Source organism: Ornithodoros turicata, chromosome 1, assembly GCF_037126465.1.
Source record: "Ornithodoros turicata isolate Travis chromosome 1, ASM3712646v1, whole genome shotgun sequence".
Lineage (NCBI taxonomy): Eukaryota > Metazoa > Arthropoda > Arachnida > Ixodida > Argasidae > Ornithodoros > Ornithodoros turicata.
In genome coordinates this window covers 126135986-126160138 of record NC_088201.1, presented here as the reverse complement: position 1 = coordinate 126160138, position 24153 = coordinate 126135986, and the positions used below count along the sequence as shown (strand labels likewise).

Sequence of the window (24153 nt, the reverse complement as noted above, 5' to 3'; positions counted from 1 at the left end):
CACGCACACTTTGCGTTGCAAATACGGTATGAATAATCGAAAGTTAATTACCTCGATAGCAACTAATGCAGATGCTTCGCGCAATAATTTGCAGATGTGTTTTTATTTCTCCCTTTCCACACAACATACAGAGTAGTATTATAGCATATACAAAAATTACGCAAGCGAAAGGCGCGACAATGCTTCACTCGCAGTTTTATTATTTCATTCTGGGATTATTATGTGCCTTCCGCTCCGCAGCCTATCCTATAATTTTTTGAAAGTACTCTCGGACGTACATGGTGACTTCCCAGTTGGGCAGGACCGGGTACAGGCACCGCTATGAGAAAAGAGAACAGAATGAATGCACAATGGATGCAGTGGTGAATGCATTGGACCAATATGCAATGAGCGGTTACGTCCCATTTCGCCTAATCCAAATGATTGAATTAAAGAAGTGGGAGAGGTGACTGGCGACTTTCGTTATTAAACGAAATGGGACTACCGCACAATCTCATTAGGCTAAAGGGGACTGACGGCAAGTGGGCATTACGTACCGGCCCCGCCCCTATAGTGATTGACGTCTGCATGAAATGAACGTGCTGGTCAGTCGGCAGCCCTACATAACCATAAACAAGGACCCTTTGCATTTCGAAGTCAAGGTGTGTGCGACATCACTGACATACCTCGGGAAACCTCACTCATGAGGATGCTCATTCATGCTTACTCATGCTCAGTGTGGCGAATGAGTTGTGCATGAGTGAGCAAAGGGAGAGTGGGAGGTGATTGAGGAAACGGTGAGCTGGGCACGGAGTGAGTGAGCAGAGTGGGAGATGGGTGAGCAGGAGTCACAAATGCCCATCCCTGCTTACTATAATAATGAAACACATTTTTATAGTACGCAACGTCTTTTAATATGATTGACTTCTTGTGGCGTTTTTTGCTTCCTTTTTAACATCAGTCTATAATGCCCTTCCCCCCCCCCCCCAGGTTGAGAAAAGATGCTTTCTTGTCAGTACGCGTCACTTTCCAACATAGACATTGACCTCGGTGCGCTAATTTAGGCGTAGACACTTTGCTAACTTTGCTAAAGCAACTACCAAAGCAGATAAAGGGACTAGAATGAATTTATTTTATGTGCCCGAAGTATTTCTATGGGCAATCTCGTTCCAAAACCGGCGTCCGGGAGATCGTGGATACATTGTCACGAGCTCTGAGCTCTGCGACTTTTCACAAATAGTACGCTAATGAAACAACTTTCACATTGGGCAGCTGAATCCAGACTGACTGGCCTGGTCTATTCTTCCTGTATTCTTCTGTGGCGTGTATAGTGTGACCTGACTCCTGACCTTTCCTTCATGGTAACGTATAATAGGTGACTTTACAGTAGCATAACTCGTGGCAAGCAAATTGTTTACATGACACAACGAGTCCTCCCATCATTCCTCTTATTGCTTTCAGTGTGCCAAAGAACCACCCTCTTCCTTCACGTGACGTGGATCAGTAGGCGAAACGGGACCGCGTGCCGCATACATTAGGCGGAATGGGACCCCGTGCAGTTCGAGGTTAGTGAACATGCTAACGGATGAGGAGATAACCGGCTAAAAAGGATTAGGCAAAATGGGAATAGGCGAAATGGGTTTATCCTCGCTCATTATTACGATTCTACTAAGAGTGCTAAGAGCTTATTATAGTGACATTCATTTTACATCTGCTGATCCGTCACTAACGGTTTTCCGGTCGTTCCTGTTAAAATAGTTCATGCTGCAATGCGGTTTTATTCTCAGGTTTTCCCTATAGTTTCCATTGATTCGATAGTATTGTTCATGTGCGTGTTACGAGACTAGGATCGACTGTGATTTTCTTCAGGTTCTTTTATCCGCTGCTCTGCACAGCATGCCGTTATTTCTGACCCCTTGTACCAAAGATAAAGCCAACATCCATTATATCTGAATGTGTGAGAAAACACGAATAGCGAAACTCGCAACCTTCTGGGGGGTCGCACTACGAGTGATTGACGATTGTGATTGTGAGTTTAATGACGCAGCGACAACTGAGATCAGTGATTGACGAAGCGTCGTGTCTACGTCAACGTGTCCCGGTTTCGCCAACGCTAGTTAACACTTGAGCCGAGATTATACTTCCCTAAGGTGTTAATCGTCAACCCTGTGTTCCCAACAACTCTATGTGACCCTGTTCGACGTGAAATCTCGATATCCTTCGTTTGTGAAACGGTCGAGTGGCGATTAACACAAAATTTCGGGAAGTCTGAGGTCGTTTCAAGAGTGAACCGACGTTGGTGAAACCTGGCTATGTCATCGTCGTTTAACCTCCTCAAAGTTTTTTTGTGATTCCGTGTTAGCGCTGCGAAGCAACTGTAACTATGAGCGGCGTACAAAGGTGGACAGTTGGACAGAGGACAGCAGGGAGAACCGGAAAACCTGAGATAGCACTGCCGGTGCTAGGATTCGAACCCACCACCTCCTAGTCTTCAGCAAAATCTTGGCTAACCTCCTCAAACTCAAGGAAGTGTTATCCTCAACGATACTTAGAGGTTCATTTGGATTGGATCATGCCTGTATACATTATGTTCATTTATCAATCAAAATTAATATTGGGAGTAGATTTACACGTAAGGTGAGTCAGTTTAGCAATACGCACACACACAGACTTTTCTGTTTAGCAATAGAAAAGTCTGTCTGGAAAATGCAAGGAAAATGCAGCTTTTCTTCTCGGATTCTCTCTTCTTTGAAAAATGGAATGGCTTTCCGAGGACTGTCACACATTTTGCTATCTCGATTCTACCCGAAATCGCATATTTAAAGAGTTAATTAATGACAAATAACACGATAGACACGGGCGATAGACAGGCTAAAGAGGGAAGTGATAGAGGCTTATCATATCTGGCGGCTCGGCAGCGAGCTAGAAATGCTACACGTGTGGTTTTCCCGCTGAGAGAGAGAGAGTGATTTGAAAAGTTGTGTCAGAGAGGGTTTCTTTACGGTTGTTATGTTACCAAAGTGCTGTGTTTCATTCCTGCATTAAAAGTTGCTGGTGGCGCTTGTTCTATTTGTTGTCCCTTCACCGTCCGTCTGTAATACTTTGCAGAGCTTTTGCATTTGCCGTTAATTAATGAATTTTAGGTAATTAGTCACCTCGTAGTTATATACTTTCTTCGAGAGAATGTCCGCCCGACCGTATGACTCAACTGCGAAAACGATATCTATGCTGCCCTCATAGCTTTCTTTAAAAAAAGTGTAAAGGATAAAAAAGAAACGCCCTGCATATTGAACAGGATAACTATTGAATGATGACATCCGCTACAACGTTACAGGATAACTATTCTTGTAGTCGCCTTGCTTATCATAAATTGCCTTGATCATGCCGACATCTTTAGGGGTTGCAGGGAAATACAAGTATTTTGCAGTATAACAGTGGGATATGTTTGGGGCACTGCACACACTCTTGCTTCATCTCATGAACGAAATAGAAAATGATCCTTCCCCTTGTGAGGCGCTATGTCGGCTCCGTTTTTTTTTTTTTACGCCTACGCAAAAGCGCAAAGAACGCCACCTTCCTTGCTAGAATTGTTATTTATTTCACGCGACACCTAAAACTAAGAAACCTTAGATGAAACCCAGGAAACCCCAGCTCCTGTGGCTACGATGATAGCATTCCTCACCGAGACTGGGAGGTGACCCGGGTTCGAAGCCGGCTGTGCTGTCCGGGTGTTTTTCGCGGGTTTTCCTCAGACGCTTTAAGACAAATGTCGCAATAGTTCCCTCTGAAGTCGTCCCAGGACGCACGACCCCCCCCCCCTGCGCTAGTCGTAACGTTGCCCGCCTGAGCGTGGCCGACAACGGCAAGCAGTTGCATCATCACCACCAGCACCACCTCCAGGACCACCACAAGATGAAAAGCTAGCTCGACTCTTACCATTGCTGTCCTTGCGCGTTCGATGTCATGGTCGTCGAACAGGTGGATCTTAGTCTGGAAATAGACACCGTATTAACACATAAAACCTCTTCATTTCTAAGGTTCATTTATTATGACTCGCGGCACTACCCGGAACGATGCTAGTCAGTCATAAAGACAACTATGAAGCCTTGTGCGCTAGCACGTTGAAGCTTGTAGACTGATTATACGTTTCAGTCACGGAACCCATGTACAACTACAATATACTTTTCGTTGTTTTCAACGTAGATTAACTGTTACAGTGCACACGAGGCCTTTTTCGTTCCCGTGTCCCAGGATTTTTTTCATCACTCCTTATTATAAAGGGCGGTCGCTCCTAGAAATGTAGTCCACAATGCGTAGTAGTAGGTGAGGAAATTAAACATAAAAAAACGAACACAACACAAGCCTCACAAAGCCCAGTTGCAACGTCCAGGAGGGCGTGGGTTCCAATCCCACTGCTGGTGGCTCTTCTTCAACTACCATTAATCAATTGGAGCCTCAGAATAATTGATGTTCGACAATCTATTTGGCAAATTTTCGCTCTCGAAAAGTGGTTAGATGTTATATAAACGAGTTTTACAAATCATCATTGCCTATGTCGCCGATGAAGCTCCAGCGGCATAAACCTCACGGTGACGTCCATTTGAAGGTCGAGTTAGAGGGCAGCGCGCAGACGATTCGCATAGGGCCCGTTAATAGCGCCTGTAGCGCCGCAGAGAGAGTGACAGTAGTATTTCCCAGTAGGACTGTGTGTTTAACGCTCCAAATGCGAGACACCTGCCATTACCGCTCATGTGTCCATGTCTAATTCCGCTTTGGGGAACACTGGAAATGTTGGGAACACTAACTGTACTACCGAACCAGCACTGCAGGTCCAAAGTGATCGATGCATCGACGAGCCCTCCATGACTCTTGGATGCTGCCAAAACGCTTGAGAACTGGCGGAACTACGTCACTCTACTTGCGCTTTGGTAATTTTCACTTCCTAACTCCGTCTTCGATATGCATGCACCGCACGCATTGCATGCAATGCATGCACCGGCTACCGACCGAATATTTTCCCGTAGAAATACTTCTGCCGATGCAAGCGCATCGCGGGCAAAACCGCTCCATGCTGGTCGTGTTTTACTCGAAAATGTAATGTATACCAGGCGCTTCGATTGATTTCTACGATTACTTTGTCCAAACCATTATCTTAACTATTTTGAGGCGTTTTCTCTCGTAGTGAAGCTTTATAGTACTTTGCATTTTTCGTGAAAACTTTCCTACATTTTCTACGCAGTCTCTGTGTTGTTGCGTTTGCGTTACTTATGTGACTACTTTATTTTAATGTCAATCTCACGGTCAATGACAAAGGTGCAGTTACTCAATTAGTTAGCATCACGAGATCACGACTTCGTGATGTGCCATTGGCGGCGAAAGGCTGACATCTGCCGTGAGCACGTTCCGTTCAGGCATGTTTCTACTGGCGGTGCAGACGAAGTAGGGACTTTTCATCGACTCTGCACCCCAAATTACAAACTGCAAAACCTTCACACAGTGTAGTAGTAGAAGAGACAATTAAACATAGAAGGAGGGATACAACACATGCCTCACAAAGCCCAGTTGCATACTTCAACTGAATGATGGCAGTTGAAGAAAAGGCACCAGCGGTGGGAGTCGTTCATTATTCAACGTTCATATAGCTTGTGATAAAACATATCTGATGATGTTCTCACCCAGTTTGCCACGACGTGGTCCATAAGGCATTCTGCAATCTGTGAAAGGAAAAATCAGTAATCATTTGCGACCTGCCGCCAATGCAACACAGTTTTCGCTTGGAGAATTGGGCCAATATTGCCACCCAAGGTCCCAAAAATGATTTGCTTCATGATCAATGCCAGGCAAGTTCTACGAGCGTTTGGCGTGTTGTATCAGTGCCGTTAGACATATGTCAAAGGTGTAGGGAGCCGTTATCCTGGAAATTCTAGTCACGACCGGGGCGTGCCGACTGCAGTGTCAATGAGTGAAGGAAACCCTCACGTGCAGTGGTTAGAAAGGGGGATTCCGTGTGGAAAGGCAGTCCAGTGCTTGACACGGGGGTAGTGGGAAGATAGTGAAGAGACTATGTAAGTCTGTAGTTGTTGATGTAGAGTATAAATCTGCATGTTGTTGTTTAGGCGAAGTGTGCCTTGGGCTGTGGCTGGGAGCATTGCATAGATAGAGCGCGAATCCCATTCGGATTGGGGAGGAGATTTTCACAAATTCGCGGCTTACATGGGGCACGATCTGTCAAGTCGCTAACCCGTGTAAATCGAGCCGGTGGAAGTTTACAGTTAGCGGTTATGGCTGTTATTTTCCGCTTTTCGCTTATTGGTCTTCTCCTGCCGTGCCCTGCCGTCCCTATTCTTTGTTATTTTTGTTTTTGTTATATTTTGTCTTACAGTGTTTTTCCGTTTGGTGTTTTCTGTCGTTGCCGCTCCTTCGTTATCGTTGCAGGGACGCCGTTTCTTCTTCGCGGTGATGCCACCCAAGAAGGAGCTTGTGGATGACACGGTTCCGGTCGCCCACAAGAGCAGTGCCAAAGAACCTGCTTCGGCAGAATGCGTCAATCTGCATGCTGCTGGCGCGACAGCAGAGTAGCGGTATGCCTGCGGCTTAGCCGTCATCGTACGCATCGCTACGCCGGAAGTTCGATCTGGATGTACATCCGATGATATTCGGTGTCTATTCACCGGAAGAGCTCCAGCGGCCGTGTCCGTTCTCAGCCCCGAAGTTTCCCAGGTGGCTCACCGGATCAACAATCTTTATCGAAGCCGCATGCAGGTTCAAGCTTGCTCTGGACCCTCCACCGAACAGCGCGCACCACCGCAGTGTGGTGCACGTCACCCAGTATCTTCATCAGCATGCATGCCAGATACCGGTGCTACCCCCCCCCCTCCCACCCGATCACAACCACGTCATCCACATACCTGACGCTTGAACGGTTGGGTAGTCTTTATCATGGACATTTTACAGTTTCAAATAAAGAAAAGAAAGGAGGTTACATTGGTACCCTTGCGGGTAGAACGACGGTCTTTTTATCGCTCTCGCGCATTTTCTGCTCCGCTTCTGTTTCGCTGGTACCCGCTGAAAATTTTAAGCCTCAAGCCAGCCGTTATCACCTCCACCAGAGCTTTGCTGAATCCTGCGAACTTGGATTCGCGACGCGGTTCCCCCCTTCCGAGCATGGAGGGGGTTGAGCACCCCAACTACAAATCCTCCACAGAAGAGGGAAGTAACATTGATAGCGACTCATCCGCAAGCTGCGGAACCGTGCTCCTTGGGAAGAGAAGTCTTCCTCGTTCGTGCGATGGTCTCGGTCTACCATCTTCGGACGGTGAGCCGCCCTTCCAGGACGTCACAAAGCGTCCCCGCAAAGCTACCTGACGCAACACCACACGAGCTTCCGCTCTAGAGGGCACAACAGTACTGTTTGCTCTTACTGACCGCAACTCCAACCTCGCTCGTCTTAACCACCTAATGATCTCCGAATTCCTCACCTCCGAGTTTCCAGGGCGAATAAGAGAGATCCGCCCCAATTACTCGAAACATAATCGCAGTTGACGCTGTTTCACCGTCCGCAAAGCCATCACTCCTACAACTGGGGCGGATCTGCTCCGTCCCTGTGCGCGCTTATGAACCACGGCCATCGAACTCGTGCTACGGTGTGCTCCTAGGGATTGACCCCTCGCTTACGGACGAGCAAATAATGGGCGCCATCAAATCTGAACCTCCGGTCCTCGCGGCTCGACGAATCAGAAAGGATGGGGGAGCTGTGCGGCTCACTTTCCCTGGTTCGAAGCCGCCAAACCAAATCAGCCTTCACCTCCTCACGATGCAGGTCCAGAGCTACCTACACCATGCAGTACAGTGCGACAATGGCCTGAGATATGGCCATGTGGCTGCGTGCTGCACCCGAAAGAGGACGTGCGCAACGTGCGGGACGTGTCACGACAACGCTGAGTGCCCCAATGGAGAACCGCTCTGCATTAACTGCAAGGGGAGTCATGTTGCCACGTCGGCAGACTGTCCGAAACTCAGGGAACGAAGACGCGTAGCCCGGGTGCGCTCCCGCTCTACGAGCAGCTACAAAGAAGCCCTGGTAGTAGCCAGGAAGGATGAACGCAAGAGGAAGCCAAAAAAGAAGCGTGCGCCTACCCCGCCAAGTATAACGGGTTCACGCCATCCACCTACCAACAGCCCTGCCCCCGAGAAGCATCCCTCGTGGGCGGACAGCGACTACCCTCCGCCCCCGCCGCGCGATCCTCGAGCGAACGCTTCAAAGCGCACAGCGGTTAAGCATCCTGCACCTGCCATGCCAAGCAACACCCAATCCCCGTCCCCCTCATTCCGTGCCGCCCTAGACCGAACACGCGGCGATGACGTCGCATGGGTCATATTAAAACTGCTGTTCGCGGCACTTAAGGCCATAGTTACTGCGTGCCCTAACTGTACCGTTCTCCCAGATGTTCGATCGATCCTAGGCCTTGAAAACCTCATCGCCCCCATTCTCCTTGCGGATCAGAGCAGGAACTGAGCTCATCCAGCCTCGGCCTCACCAATCAGAAATCGGAATGACAACGCACTTCCAAGAGACAACGGTCTTCCAATGGAATGCGAGAAGCCTCCTGTCCGAAGTGTCCGACTTCCGTCAGTTCACCTGGCGACACAAGTTTCCTCTTATGTGTATATCGGAATGCGGAATTCCGGTAGAGTTTCGTTTATCGAACTACGTGACATTCACCTCCAGTCCTCGTGGTGGGCGATGCCGCTCCGCGTTGTTTGTTCGGTCCGACATTCCAGCCGTGAAGAAGGATATTACGGGCGGACAGGGCGAATACGTATGTTGCATCGTGCGCATAGCCGACCTTGTCCTTACTGTGATATCACTTTACCTTCCTCCGGCGGTCGCTTACGATACTGGTGACCTGGCCGCAGTACCGCCTCCATATCTTCTTTGTGGTGACTTCAACGCCCACAATGTCATCTGGGGCAGCGCGCGCTCGGACACGCGAGAGGAGCGACTGGCAGCCCTGTTCAAGGAGCGAAACATTTTAATCCTCAATGATGGCTCCCCTACGTTCCTGGAGACAACGTACCAATTCTCCTGCTTGGACCTCTCTGTTGTGTCAGCTCCTATTGTACATCGCTTCAGATGGCAGGTGGGCGCTGATACCCTTGGAAGTGATCATCTTCCTGTCCTGATCAGCATGCAAGGTGCGCGAGTACAAGCCCACTCCCACACCGCTAAAAGAACGGATTGGCAGTCCTACAGATGTATGCTCGAATCTTCTCTTTTAGACTGGAGGCCCCAAAATGGCCCTGACTTCTGCGACGTGGTTGCTAATGCGGCACGCGCTGCGACCCAGGTGCACCGCATACCCGCCAAGTTCACGTCCGTCGACGCGGAGTATGCGAGGCTGCGCGCTATCCGCCGCCGCGCCGAGCGACGCGCCCGCCGCACACATCTTCCAGTCGACAAAAGTGAAGCGAGGCGACTACAGAAGGTGATTCATAGGCATCTGTGCAAGCTGACACGCGACCGCTGGAGAAGCTTCGCGACATCATTATCTCCAAGAACACCCATGTTTCGAATTTGGTCGGTGCTCAAAGGGCTCGCCACTCCTGTTTTCCAAAGGCATTACTTCCGCTCACTATCGCTTGCCACTGGGTGCTTTGAAGTCGAGGTTGCAGAGCAGTACTGTTGCGCCTGACATCGACACCTGCCGCTCCTCTCGCGTCTTTCCTTGACATCCCTGTAGCCCTTGAGTCCTCCGCAGATCCGTCATTGGATCGTCACGACTATAGCAAAAAAAAAAAAAAAAAAAAAAGTGTACGCCCTGCTTTGTCCTCAAATCAGTAGGGGGAACTGCATCATTCGGTGCAATGATTGGCGTAGAGCGTGCTATGTGGTGAAGTTGGTTTGAGAGTGCAGAATACATTTGGTAAAGACAGAGCTTTGCCGCACAACAAGGCCTTTGCCAATCATAGCGCCGAATGACACGGCTATGGCTTCTGATTTGAGGACAGAGCTGGGCGTGCGTCTTTTAGTAGAAATTACCCCCCGCCCCGCTGGTTTGAATAAATTAGAAAAAAAAAGGACATCATTCATCATTATGTATGACAGTTTGGTATGTTATGGCGCGTTATGAGCGGAAGCTCTGTTTTCAGAATGTACCGATCGTGAAAGAATAGTGTTCCTGAATTCTTTGTAATTTTCAGAATATTAACCGGTGCTTTCTCAACCGGTTCCGCATGGAGTCCCCTCAGCTCCGCTTGCCGCGTCCCCGGCACCGTCAGGACGCGAGCGCCACCGTCGTCCTCGGAGGTGGAGAGCTCGACGTGATGAACAAGTTGAAGCCTCGCGTAGTGTTGTTTGCGGCACCAGTAGGCGTCTTTGGTGATGGTTCCAGAAGTGTCCGGTGGCCCAAGGATTGCGATCAGTGCTGCACTGCCGCTACGGCGCCAGCGAGGAGTGAGACCCGTCACGTAAAGGAGTCCTTGCTGGTCGCTCTGCTAACAGCATCCCATGGGAAGCTCCCCCACTCATCACCGAGATCGGCTAGAATCGCTGCGGAAACCACTCGAACCGCTCGGCTCATAGCGCTCTGCGACACAGACAGGTTTCGATCTGTGACCACAATGCCCTGAAAACTTCCCGTTCCGAGGAACCGAAGAGAACAAAGAACCTGTTTCTCCACAGTCAATGTCCGCGACGTGGAACGTACCCTGCGCAAACCTCCGGCGTCGCGCGCGAAGGCGGTCGCACAACTACCACACAGTGCCATATGACAATCAGCAATGCTGCCGAAAAGTGTGGTCAGGCATTTAGAACACATCGCTATGGTCACAATAAGCACGCCGGCGGCGGAAATACAAACACAATGCAGCAAAAGCAACGCTATCTTCTTTTATGAACTTCGATGTTCGCTACGATCCGGTGTTTTATCGAGTTTTATACTCTATATATTTTACGAGTTTTATCAGCCTGAAATACGTTCAGCAACGTCATTTTGACGTTACGCCAAAGTTCAAAAGACACATGTTTAGTCGCTTTAAGATGGATTGATTGACAGTCAAGCGCCGTCACGTGAGCCACGTAGAGCTCCCAATCGCTGCCTTTATCCACATCAACACAATTCGGCCTTGACCATTTTTTGAGCTGGAATAAGTTCAGCGACGTCGTTTTCATGTCACGCCAAAAGTTCAAAAGACACATTTTCAGTTGCTTTTGAACTTGTTTTGATTGCCAGTCACTCCCTGTCACATGGGCCACGTACAGCGTTGAATCGCCGTGCTTCTTCGCATCTCCTGAACTTTCTTCAGTTGTGAACTTTGCGGCGAGTCTAGCACCCCAGGACTCCAAGTCGACAGCGCCTCAAAGTCTGGAACCAATGGTACCTGCGACTGTCACTGCTGTAGCAGCGTGCATGTAGATCATCGGGGCTTTCCGGTGGGACCTCATCTCTAGGAAGGATCCCATACCGGCGACAGCCGCGTTGTCGCCGCAACCAGTTGACCCAGCTATGGTGCCAGGCAGAGCAGGCCAAAACCCAATTGGCTGTCGGCCCGGCGTTGAGCTCCGCGCCCCTGGATTATGACCTCCTGAGTATGTGGAGGAAGGAGTGGGGCTATCCCTACGAACATTCCAGTGGATGGGTTTTTGGTGGCCTCCCGAGAATTGGCTTGGGGCTTGGCCGGATGTCTCAAAGTTCACGGGTAATGGGGATTTCTGGGGGGGGGGGGGGGCGGACATGACATACGGACCACGGCCTGCTTTACATATAGTTCTCCATCTCTCCATCAAGCAGATCGTGATACAGGCAGTGACGGGCAACTGTGGCTGATACCCATCCTTTGCCCTTGCAGCATTTTAAACCAATGTTAGTTTCCCCCGTTTCAACCCCGTTTCACTCTGCGTCGGTGTGATTCTTGTCTGCGAGGAAAAGCGAAAAACGTGCGGTCTCGACTACTAAAGACCCATTTGGCTTGATTGAAAATGATCAGAAAAGGTTCTTGTAAATATAGAAGCCTAGAGGTTTGGTCTCATGACAGTTATCCTAGTCAATCCGTGAATCGAGTAAAACTTCAAAGTCACTTCTCAGTCAAATCGACTACGAAACTGAGTTTAATTTGTTATAAGTTTGCTGTTATGACCCAACTGCTTTTACGAAAACGCTGGTGGGAGTTCTATGGACGGCCGTTACACGTCAGTGGGAATGCAGGAGAAGGAGCTATGATCCATGAGCACATTTTCATGAATTGCAAAAGCCCTGTTCCACTGTTGTCGATCTACATCATAAAACTTTCGTTTGACAATTTTGCTTACCAGAACGTTTAGATAGTGCTCGCGTACTAGCGCTTACTTTTATTCTTACTTCGTAATGTTGTGTGTGGAATCTACACGGAACTCGCAGTCGACTACAACTCCAGTCTCAAAAGCAGTTTACAACTCCATATTGTCCCTGTGATGAGTGTGTGTGATGTACACTATAGTCTCAAGTCCTGTGAAGGACTTCAGACTAAAGTCCGCCGTACGCGTATTTTGGCGAAAATGTGCCCATGTTTTGCATAGCTTGTGTTTTTTTTTTCTAAGTGTTACGGAGAAGTCATATTACGAACAATATATTTGAACCAAGAACAGTGCTCACCTTGGGCACGTCTTCTCTTGAGACACCTTCCGCACAGAATGCTCCGGTCGTGCAATAGAAGTCAATTACCTGAAGGAACACGAGACCAAAACATGCATGAAATAATGACAATAGCGCTATGTACCCACAGATAAACACCCCAAGCAAAAAAAAAAAAAAGAAGAGAGATAGAAAAAAAACACCCCATGGCAGTGAAATACTCAATAAAACTATATCTATGTACGCGGAGCCTCTCTTCTTTTTCCTTTTTTCCTTTCTTCTTTTTCTTCTTTCCTTTTTTGTTTACAAGGCATAGCAAGTCGACTTCTGTCTGGCTGACCTTTCCTTTTTGCCTGCCTTTTTTTTCTCCTAATAAGCATATCCCCGCCTCTCTTGTTAGAGTCGCTCGAGTCGATTAGGTCGTCCTGTTACAGACACCCACAAGTATAAGCAGTGTGTGAATTGTGTGACCCACATCTGACCCGCAATGCGCGTTCCATTACAAAATTAAACCCGCATCCACCCCAGCTACCGGCGACCAGAAGGACAGCCGTGAGCTGTGAGCACTTCCCTATGCTGTCCTTGACGAGTTATGGGCCTGGAAAGTTAGTTGTAGCCGTTGACTGCTTTATTAGTAGTACATAACGAGAAAAGGATGCAACTTGGGAGATTTCCTCCTTTATTTAGGCAAAGATTAAGGCTGACGAAGAGGTACATACTGGGTTATCTGAAGGCCTTTCACCAAACATCAGGACTGTTCATCAGGAGAAACCTTGAGCCCGAGGACGGAGAGGACAAACCCACATACAGGGAGGACTCAAAACCAGCACTGATTTTATTGAGGTCAAGTCACTCAAGTCGAACAAATTCCTGAAGCGCCCATGGGATGGAGATCGAGGCTATGCTGACGCACTTTTCGGTGGTCCCAATGGCAGCAGGTTCTGGGAAGACATGTTTCTTATCATTGCTCTCCTGGCAAACAATAGTGGTTTCCCACAAAAGGGGGCCGGGAGAGCAATGATAAGAAAGCCAGCCTACGTAACAAGCTCCCTGATTTTAAATCTCATCTACAACAGTACAAGTTCCCTTTCATAGCTGTATGCGAACATGCATGGATGCTGCACATCCCGTTAATGGATAGAATCTATCGATCTCATCAGTCCCCTGAGAACAGAACAGCGTTATACGTTCGTAATGACCTCGTTGCTGCACCCATAGGGTCAGTTTGTCATCGCTCTTTTGATTATGTCAACTGCAAGATCCGCCTTGGGCACATGCTGTTAACAGTCGTCAGTATCTATCTACGTCCCGCGGTACAGGTTCTGTGGACTGAGCTCGAACGGTTATTCAATTCACTGGAATCCCCAGATCTCGTGCTGGATGACTTCAATGGGAGGGAGGTTGTTGGAGGCAATAGAGAATGCTCACATGTGCCTTCTTAACAACCGACAGCCAACTTATATGCGATCACCAACGTCACTCGACGTACTGGGTGTTTCGTGGTGCTCAGCAGACATAATTCGCCACGTGTCGTGCACTTCCGATGTCGACACCCGAGGTAGTGACCACTTTCCCCTCTATATTTCGCACGATAGACTACTTCTCTCACCCACTACTGGACTGATTACCTTCACAAAGAGCAGACTCTTTCGTGCACGCCTCCTAACATCTGAGCACACCGGTATGTCCCCAGAGGCCCTCTCGCAAGCCATTTCTTTGCAATTCAGGACGCGTTGGTGCTGCCGAAAAGGGTAATAGGTCACGTAGGTCATTCTCCAGCAATTAACCACCTGAGGGCATTACATCGCCGAGCAGAGAGAACGGCTGGCCGAACAGGGCAACTTCCTGACATTGTAGCCTACCACCGGATGAAAGCGAAAGTAACATGAGAACTTAACAAAGACGACCGGAAGCGTTGGCGGAAGTTTTGTCAACAACTGTCACCGTTCGACCCGGCCACAAAGATCTAGAGAAGAATTCGAGCTCTAAAAGATGGGCCCCCACAATACAATCCTCTCGCGGCATTGGCTGTCGTTAATGGTGTAGACGAAATCACGCTAGCGACATATTTGTCCGTCGTACTAACGACATCGCTGGCTGGCTCGACGGCTGCGGTATACAGCAATTTTGTCCAGAGCTTGACGACCAAAAACTGGCCCCGTCCACTGGAGGTTATGGACCGCGACTTCACTCTAATCGAGCTGAAGACATCGTTGAAACTTGCGAATGTGGGCTTGTCCCCGGGACCAGATAAAATTGACGGGCGGTCACTCCAAGCTCTCCTTCATGTTTATAATACGTCTTGGCGACAGGGATCCCTACCATCGACCTGGAAGGAGGCATTAGTTGTTCCCATCCTGAAACCAGGCAGACCCCTCAAACCACCAACTGCCCCATCCTCCTTTCGCCCTGTGAGCCTTTCAAGCTGTATGGCAAAACTGATGGAGAGAATGGTTTTGCATCGCCTCGACTGTTGGCTTGAAAAGCAAAGTATGTACCCTCAAGAAATGGCTGGACTTCGTCGCCACCAACGCTCCATGGATCCAGTTCTCGACCTAGTCTCTACAGTTCAACATGCTCGTGCTCATCGGCGGATAGTCGTAACGGTTTTCCTGTACATGAAGCGCGCATATGATACCATCTCGCGCATTTGTGTGCTGCACGCCTTACGCCTTTTTGGAGTATCTGGTTGACTCTTCAGCCGGCTCCACGATTTCTTTACGGACCGAACTGTTGCTGTCCACACGTCCCGCGGCCAAAGCCCTAAGCATCCTGTTCATCAAGCCGTACCCCAAGGAATCATTCCGAGTCCTACACGCTTTAATGTGGCAATGGCAGGCCTAAAATCGATAATCCCTCGCAAAGTAGCATTCTCTGTGTATGCCGATGACCCTTTCGACAGTAGGCAAGTCACGACCAGCCATTCAACGCCCTTTGCAGCTAGCCTTAAATAATGTCCATCTGTACCTCACGCGACTTGGGATGGACCTTGGACTGTGCGCGACTTGGAAAAGTGCGTCGACCTCCCTGTCATCCGCAAGGTTATGAGAAATTTCCCTCTTTGGGTTGGTGCAAAGAAGCTCGAGCCTGTTCGTTCCCATCGCTTCTTTGGTGTGGTCATGGACTCGGACCTGCGCTGGGCTCGCCACATTAAGCACCTTGAAACCAAAGTGCAGCGATGGCTTCCTGCAATTCAACATTTTTCTGGCTTAGGATGGGGCTGTGTTTGCTCGAAGCCTTCGACGCTGCCTTGGAGTTCCAAGAATGACAGAAACACGGCAACTCCTGGCTGAAGCTGGTGAACTCCCGGTGGGGGTTGTCTGTGAGCGTGAAACGGCTCGACACTTCCTACGTTTGCGTGCGCACATTTCCCGTCACCCATTCCTCAAGAAAATTCGATAGCGTCCTGAAAGTGATTTCCATCGCGTAGCGCAGAGAACACGCCAGGCTCTCACTGGCTTCATAGCTCAGGACGTCACACCGCCGGACCCCCCAGTCTCTGCCTATGCCTCCCACCTTAGTACGTCTTCCGGACTTCCAGGAACGAAGACATCAGATGAGTGATGGGCGGTACTTGAAGTACCATGTACTCAAGTAGGAAGGGAGTTGCCCTTGCCTCCCTTCCTTCATCTCTACCGGTTCGCTGGATTTCTACCCATCTACATGTACTCAAGTAGTACTTGAAGTACATTTCTGTGTACTTGTACTTTACTTTAAGTACATTTTAAATCGTGTACTTTGTACCGTACTTAAAGTAGTTTTTTCCGAGTACTTTCTCATCAAGTACTCAAGTGCCCAAACTTGAACTCCAGACAAAAAATCACAAAAGAGTATCAAAAATGCACCCTACTAAAAGCGCTAAAATGACAACGAGAAAACGAAAACACACAGATAGCGCTATCTGTGTTTTCGTCTGCTTGCCGTCATTTTAGCGCTTTTAGTGGGATGCAGTACCAGGAGTCACAGTATGACAAATTTATTGTTGAGAGGCTTGAAATGTTGAAAAAGTGTCAACGCTTCTATGATTATGTAAAACGAATGGAATGCAAAGCCACGCACATATTATGACACTGCAACCGGCAGCACAATGGCTTGCCAAGTCACTTGAGTACTTGATGGGGAAGCACTCGGAAAAAAGTACTTTAAATGCTGTACAAAGGACACGATTTGAACTGAACTGAGAGGGAGAACTGAAATCACAAATGAAGGTCATATGTGATTTCAGTTCTCCCAATGCAGGGTTCTATGATTTTTTTATATTGTTTCCTTCATTGGCAATTAATAATCATTTTATATCACAGTGTGTGATTGCATTGCATGTTGAACACTCTGAAAGACACACATGCTTTCATTTTTGCATTTTACGTTTTTTTAATTGGGCACATGGATTACATTCCCAGTCAACCACGAAATGTAGAACCAACGTTGAGATAACATTGCAAATCTACAACACCACCGTAGAATCGGCGATAGCGTGCAACGTAGATTCTACGTAGAAAATGTCCGGTCAAAAACACGTAGAATCTACTATAATTCCATAACGCTATTTCTACGTTGACTGTTGGTTTTTCTGCGTTGATAGAACGTTCACCAAATGTTGTGAATTACTGTTTATTCTACATTGTCTATTGCTACCTCTTCCTACTATGCTACTCCACTTCTGCTGGGGCAAAAGCGCAGGTATGCCCAAACCTAACTGTGTCCAAATACAATAGTACAAATGTGTAATAGTGAATATTCAATAAGATAATGAGGAGTATGACCGTTTATGTGTTTGTTTATTAAAATGTTAAATCAAGTAATGAAACATGTACAAAAAAGGATAATCAGTGATCATTGGTCATAATAATAATAATCACATGCATGATCGGTACGCCTCTTCGCAACGGTCATCTCTGAAAGATAACCAATAACATAGGTCATTCCATCTAGTGCGATAGCAGCTCAAACACTACCATAAATAGACGTCAAAAACAGACACTCTACAACCACCGGGAACACGTGCATGACACCTACCGCAGCTTCTTTCGGAGTACAGATGGTGTGATGCGGAAGCAGCCTAATCACTGGCATGCCCAAGCGATGTCTTCGTCTTCTGGTTTATGCCCTGCTCTTCATTGTTGTAGAGAGACACCAGGTCCTTTACACATGCTTGACGCTGTCTATCGATGTGACGAAATCACATGCAGTTCAAGCTCTCTGACAACTGTAACAAAAGCTATTAGTTGATACAAAACTACAAACAGCGACGCTAGCTCACTCAACAACCAGCTGCGGTTATACAAAAAACAAGGAACCTTGGAGAACAGCGCAGTCAGATATGGAAAGGTAGCTCATTTCCTTTGCAGCCAATCTTATCTGTACTATCAGACTGCTCATAGAATAGGTCACTGCTGCTTTCACCACTCCTAGTTCAAGATATCACGAGCACCTATAAAATAATGCATGAATCGAAGAGATGTGAACAAAGATATCTGCATTTTGCAACTTGTAACATCTGAAATAACTGCGCTACGTACTGTTTGAACGTGCTACTTCAACAATGGAGTACAGCTCCGTCGCAAACTGATGTCGACACTGGGAAGGCATTTACAGCACCCATAAACAGACAGCATTAAACCCTTCCCCAGTAGGATATCATCAGAACATATTTAATAAACATTCGGATACACCAAACTACATATCACACACGCACACCACACACAGTCCCACAGTTCGCATAAATTTGTAAGTGATACACAACCAGATTCTGCAGGTACAGAAAACGACACAAAGCTGTTTACTTCGGATACTAAACTGTTATGCACCACACTTCTACCACATGTGATCGTTGAGAAAACAAGAACGCACATATCTTAAGTGGGGCAAAGTGAAGAAAGAAAACTCACCTGTGAAACTTGAAGGGCGGAGAACAGAGGAACGCTGCCTCTCGCACACTACGGTATTCGCTGCTACGCTCAACATAGTTGTTCACCGCATTGACCAGTACTGCCTCGATGCTCCAGAGATTGCAGTACAAAATACGCATGATGCTGACGTTCCCAAGACCTTGCCCTGTGACAAAATGAATGTCCATCCTAACGAACTGCCACGACGACGGGCCTCGCCACTCGCCAGCCTCGACTATTTGAAAGGGCGGTTGGAGAATGTTGATGGCGATGAGGCGGACGTAGTTAGACAACGTAGATTCTACGTTCCACCAACAGTCGGTGTTGACTGGGTTGCTGCAGATCACAGTCGTATAAAAATGATGGCTTACATTGTGCTTCATCCTTTTTTACTTTCTTCAGATTCTTTTTTAAACATGTATTTCAAAAAGCAGCATGGAATGCCCAGAAATATATAATCTCCGTTGGACTGTACATTTATATTGTATCCTGATTGATGTTTCCTAGCCTGTTATAGCAGAATATTAGTACCGGAACACCACACCAGGCGGGTGATCTTGGACCAGTCCAGACCAAGGGTATAATACTATTTTGCATAATCATAGCACAGCTGACTGATTACCTCTCTACATGTAACTGAAAAATTATGTCATCTGATTAAGTTCATATTCACGGGTTAGTACTTAACCTAGGACTTTATGGCTTCAGACCATTTGTCAAGAATACTCCCTGAAGTTTTGCCAAAAAGGCAACACACAGATACTAAACAGTGAAATGCAAAGTGATACAAATTAAATTCACAATGTACTTGATGAGTACTTCAAGTACTTTGCCTAGTACTTTGTACTTTGCTTGAAGTACATTTGGAATTGGGTACTTTGTACTGTACTTGAAGTACTAATGACGCCAGGTACTTTACTTTAAGTATAATTTTGAGGTACTTTGCCCATCACTGCATGAGATTCCCCTTCAAGTCCTCCGAGCCCATTTTTATGCTGTGGTAGACGCGAAGTTTTCTACCTCTGCCGCGACATTCACTAATGGCGCATCTCAAAATGGTAAGTCCGCCTCAGCATTCGTCATCCCATCCGAAGGCGTAATGGAAGGACGTCGCCTTTCGCATCGAACTTCATCCACAGCTACAGAACTCTATGTCATACTTTTCTTTCTGCAGCACATCGTTGATTTTTGACGCCGGTTCGTGTTCCCTGACGCAACATCTGTGCTGCAAGCAATTGAAAATTCTGGCATCCGAGGCTCATCCGCACCGTTGGTGATGGATGTGTTAATGACTTACAAACTTGTCTACGAAGCAGGGCACAGGCTGGTTCTCCAATGGGTTCCAGCCCATTGCAGCGTCGAAGGGAATGAACAGGCCGACAGCGCCGTAGAAGCAGCTCTCTCGTCTCGAAGACGCCCGCGTATTACGCTGCTGAGAGGAGATCGTCGTTCCGTACTTCGACGTGCGACACCCCTGGCTACCCGCCAGTGGACCGCTGACATCCTCAGCCATAGTGAGCAGAGTTGATACAGCGCTCGCTTTCTGCATGCCTCGGCATACCTCTCGTCAAGATTAGTTAGTTACCAAGTTAGTTCACCAAATGCGCCTCGATGTGGCTTTTTCAGCGCAGTGGCATTACCGCTTGAGAGAAGTTGACTCTCCCAATGCAGTCACTGCGATGCTGTAGAAGATATAGAGCACATTCTTCTCCATTGCCCACACTACCAACTTTCCCGAACCGTACTCTCCGGATCCCTTAACGAGCTAGACTCTCCCCCCCCCCCATCTCACCAAATTGCTTGATCTGCCCTGAAAGCTCTCATCGCTTTCTGGATACCATAGGACTTGAATCCTTATTGTGAAGGGGCTCATTATTTCATTCCCCGCATCACCACCAGCAATGGGGTAGAGTATCGCCCCTAGCGATGAAACTCCTCATTCATTATGCCGCAATAAAGTTGTTGTATTGTTGTGACCCTGCCTTGACGTTCAGACAAATTTACTGTGAATCGCCGTGCGATTCCATCATCTCGAAAAAGCAATTCCGAGTGCAGGTGCATCCAGAGATGTTACTGTTGACGAAAAAATAAATTCCAGGGGTCACACTATACACCATAAGCGGCTCAGTTTACCATGCTAAGAGGCAATTGGTTGAACTGGCACGTTACACTGTCACCTCTCCTGATGGCGATACCGGCTCACCTTGACTCAGTGGTTAGCGCGCGGTCCATGTCGCGTCGATACTGGTAGCTACCTGGGTTCGAATACAGGCGCAGGCTCTGCTGTCTGGGCTTTTTCCTGGGTTTTCTTCAGAGACTGTCAGACATATGGCGGCACAGTGGACCCAGGACGCACATTCCCCACAGAGCGTTAATCGTAGCGTTGGCCACCTTTGTGCGGCCGACAATGGCGACACCCACCACCTGATGATGGTGACTAATTAACATTTATCCTGTTGAGATAGCTGTAGGTTAGTCGAATAGCTAAAGGAAAACGGCTACTTCTAGCTAAGAAGATGGGCGAATTATCATACTAAATTTACAACTAGGAGCACCTTATAGCCGAGTTTCCCTCGCATGTTTGTTTGTTCTTTGACTCTGCTTCAAGCTAGTTGCTCACGAAAGCAGGAGCATTTGCGAAACACAGTATTCGACGCTATATGTCGTCGCATCAGGTGCCTCGGAAACACAGACGTGTGCGTGAACGGCAATGCTGAGCTCGCCTGTGCCATATCTGGAATGAGAAGAGTCTGGTTCTATACCGTGAGGCCACCAGGTCGCCTGCTGTTGTAACAGTGGAGCAAGGAAGACTGTTTGGTTTTACCCCTACTGCTCTTGGTTTTTTCCTTCCTGTACACTACTCCCGGTATTTTACTCTTGTGCTTTGACACCATGGTAGGGGAAGGACCTCACGTCAGATTGTTCAGGATCAGAGGCTCTTTGAGGCCCTGTTGAACCAATAAATGTCTGGGATTCTGCATTGAGATTTGTAATGTTGCTTAACGTGAAACGTCCTAGCGACGAAAATGCCACGCAGTCGCGTGGGAAAGGACGTGCTAACGCACAATGAAGCGTGCTACTGTAAGTTTTGTAGAAGAGAGCACGCGAGGTATTTATGAGCCACAGGCACTTAAAGGAGCGCTGAGGTGCTCCTAAAATTTTCCAAATCTTCGATTTTTTTTTTTATCGTGGTGGTGGTGACGATGAAAGGGCTCGCCGTTGTCGGCCTCACAGATGCGGGCAACGTCACGATTGACACCCTGGGGAATGTTCGTCCTGGGCCGACTTCTAAGGGAACTGTACCGTCACATGTCTGAAAGCGTCTGAGAAAAACCCAGGAAAAACCCCAGACAGCACAGCCGGCACCGGGATTCGAACCCGGGTACCTCCTAGTCTCGACTTGACATGGCCAGCACGCTAACCACTGAGCCACGCGAGCTGGTGGCTTTTTTTTTTTCGTTTTGCGGTGCAGAGTGTTCTCCAACGAATAAAATGAGTTCCTGCGAAAGAACGATGAGCATAGGTGACCTACAGAGCGAGCGCGAGGACTCTGTTCCACACACCTTTTAAAAATCATTTTCCTTGTGAAAAGAGCGTATCGCAGAACGAGTGGACATCGTGACGTATGCTACTCCCCTCACGGGACCAGTGACGTACAGCGGCACAGCTCAAACGTGCACAGGCGGCGCGTGAGCTGCCAAGAAAAACACAAAGAAACAAGGTACGGAGCCTACAATACGTCACGGGCGCATGGTGTCGGCCATCTGCGGCTGCTTTCTCCTACTGCTTTTTTTTTTTTGTAAATTCGATTGCACAGCAAAGCTATCATCTCAGAGCGAAAATAGTTTGCATGGTGACTCTTGGTGGACAGCTTCACAGATGAGGCTAGATTTCGAATGACGTTTGATGTCACCTCATTGCTCCTTTAAATGACATGTAAGCTGCTTGCTTGTCGCTTTACGGTACCTTAAAATTTCGCATGTCAACTTCGTTTAGTGGCTTTATTGTGCGTAGGGACTGAAGGCCATTTCACACATTATGTTCCTCTGGTTGAAATTATGCGTTGTTGAAATGGTGCCTGTTGTAGTATTTTCAGTGGCTAACACAGGGAGATCGTTGGTCGTAGTGTAAATCGCCACCTAAACTTTTAGGAGCATCTAGTTGCAACATTTCGGTGCAACAGATAATCGGTATATATCGAGTGCCTCCAGTATCGGCGATTAATCCTTGGAGTTAATATGACCGCATATCGGAATTTCACCCATTCACGAAAGCACACACTACAAGTAAACCCTGGGGAGTGTGAACAATCAGACCTCTACTGGGTGGTGTACAACCGTAAAACTTATGTTACAGCCCATACGCAATATTGCTCTAAAAAAAAGGGGGGGGGTAAACCAATTTGCCAACACAGTTTGTATCATTCGCACGCGTATTCCGCAGTAGCGTGCAATATCCAACTGAAAATTTCACCAGATAATATTGCCAAAGGATCCGCTGTCGATCAGCTTACCTCAGACTACCAATGACCTCTTAGCTCACAGGCTAACCCCAAGCGCAAACTATCACCTTTCGAGGTTTATCGTTTTTCTTTTATGGTCCCCTTAGTTTGTTCTCAGCGTCTGTCCGTGATTTTACTACTGTACTGATTTCCTTCAATATTAATTCTACATTTCTCATAGTCTCACTGTTTTCATTGTATATAGCAGCGTTCTTCACTGTTTTTTTTTCCATGTCAACTTGAAATGCTGGATCAGAAGCCATTCAACATCTGCAAAGTTATCGGCCCATGAAGTAACCCTGGACATCAGTGCCGTGCACTTGGCGCTTTTCTTTCCTTTCTGAGGGCCACCGGCCTCCTTCACGAACTGTAGGGATTTCCTTCCCTCGTCATCCTTTCATGTGAACCTTTTTGGAGTGGGGTAGGGTCCTGCACTCAACGCAGGGAAACATCCCACATCATCATCATCATCATTCATTCATCTATGTTGTTGTTCACTGTTTTTCATTGTATATACCATCAGATCAATGTAATAGTTTCCTTAATGCAATCCCTTATCACCTCTTGCAATGAATTTAGCATTGATGAATACCACCAGAATGAATATCAGCACAAAATTTTCTCTCGCACTTCTCCTCCAACACATTTCTTTGTATGTGTGGGTTTTACTGACTATTACGTCAGGCACAGAGACACATTTATTACCTTTTATGCTTTAAAATAATATGTTAAATAAATCGCATTGCTGACGTACTCTATGGCTAGCGCTCTTCAGCACAACTCATGTAAGGGCTGTTGCAAAACTGTCCTTCAGGAATGGTCACTGCTTGCCCCATGGCTGATTGTACCTTGACGAACACCATTAGAAGGCTCATTCAAAAACTACAGGAAGAAAAAAAGAAAAAGATATGGAGCATAAAAAAACAGCAGCTAAATGGGTCCGCGTAGTGTCGGTCTTTGATGGTGACACTATTGTACCAGCTGCAGGAAAACTCTATTAACGTGACTTGCCGCTTCATTCGTTTGACCTTCAGCTTTGCAGCAGAAAATGGCCTCGTCTATCCCGAACTTTCCTGAGTATGTTCATCTCTCTCTCTCTCTCATTCTTCTCATTAGTACTTTGTTTGCCTAGTGATAGGCTCAATGTGTAGTTCCATCAAAAGATTCCAATCCAGAT

The 24153-nt window shown here is 47.5% G+C and overlaps 1 protein-coding gene across 1 annotated transcript in view; it reads right to left on the bottom strand.

Moving 5' to 3' along the window:
* Nucleotides 1-241: 241 nt before the first annotated feature.
* The window catches only part of LOC135384977 (uncharacterized), a 40100-nt gene continuing 16188 nt past the window's right edge, over nt 242-24153 (bottom strand). The window contains exons 3-6 of the mRNA XM_064614158.1: nt 12609-12677; nt 5655-5693; nt 3916-3969; nt 242-319 (exon numbers count right to left, since the gene is read on the bottom strand). Of these exons, the coding sequence (XP_064470228.1) occupies nt 242-319; nt 3916-3969; nt 5655-5693; nt 12609-12677 (240 nt within the window). The remainder of the gene's footprint in view (nt 320-3915; nt 3970-5654; nt 5694-12608; nt 12678-24153) is intronic.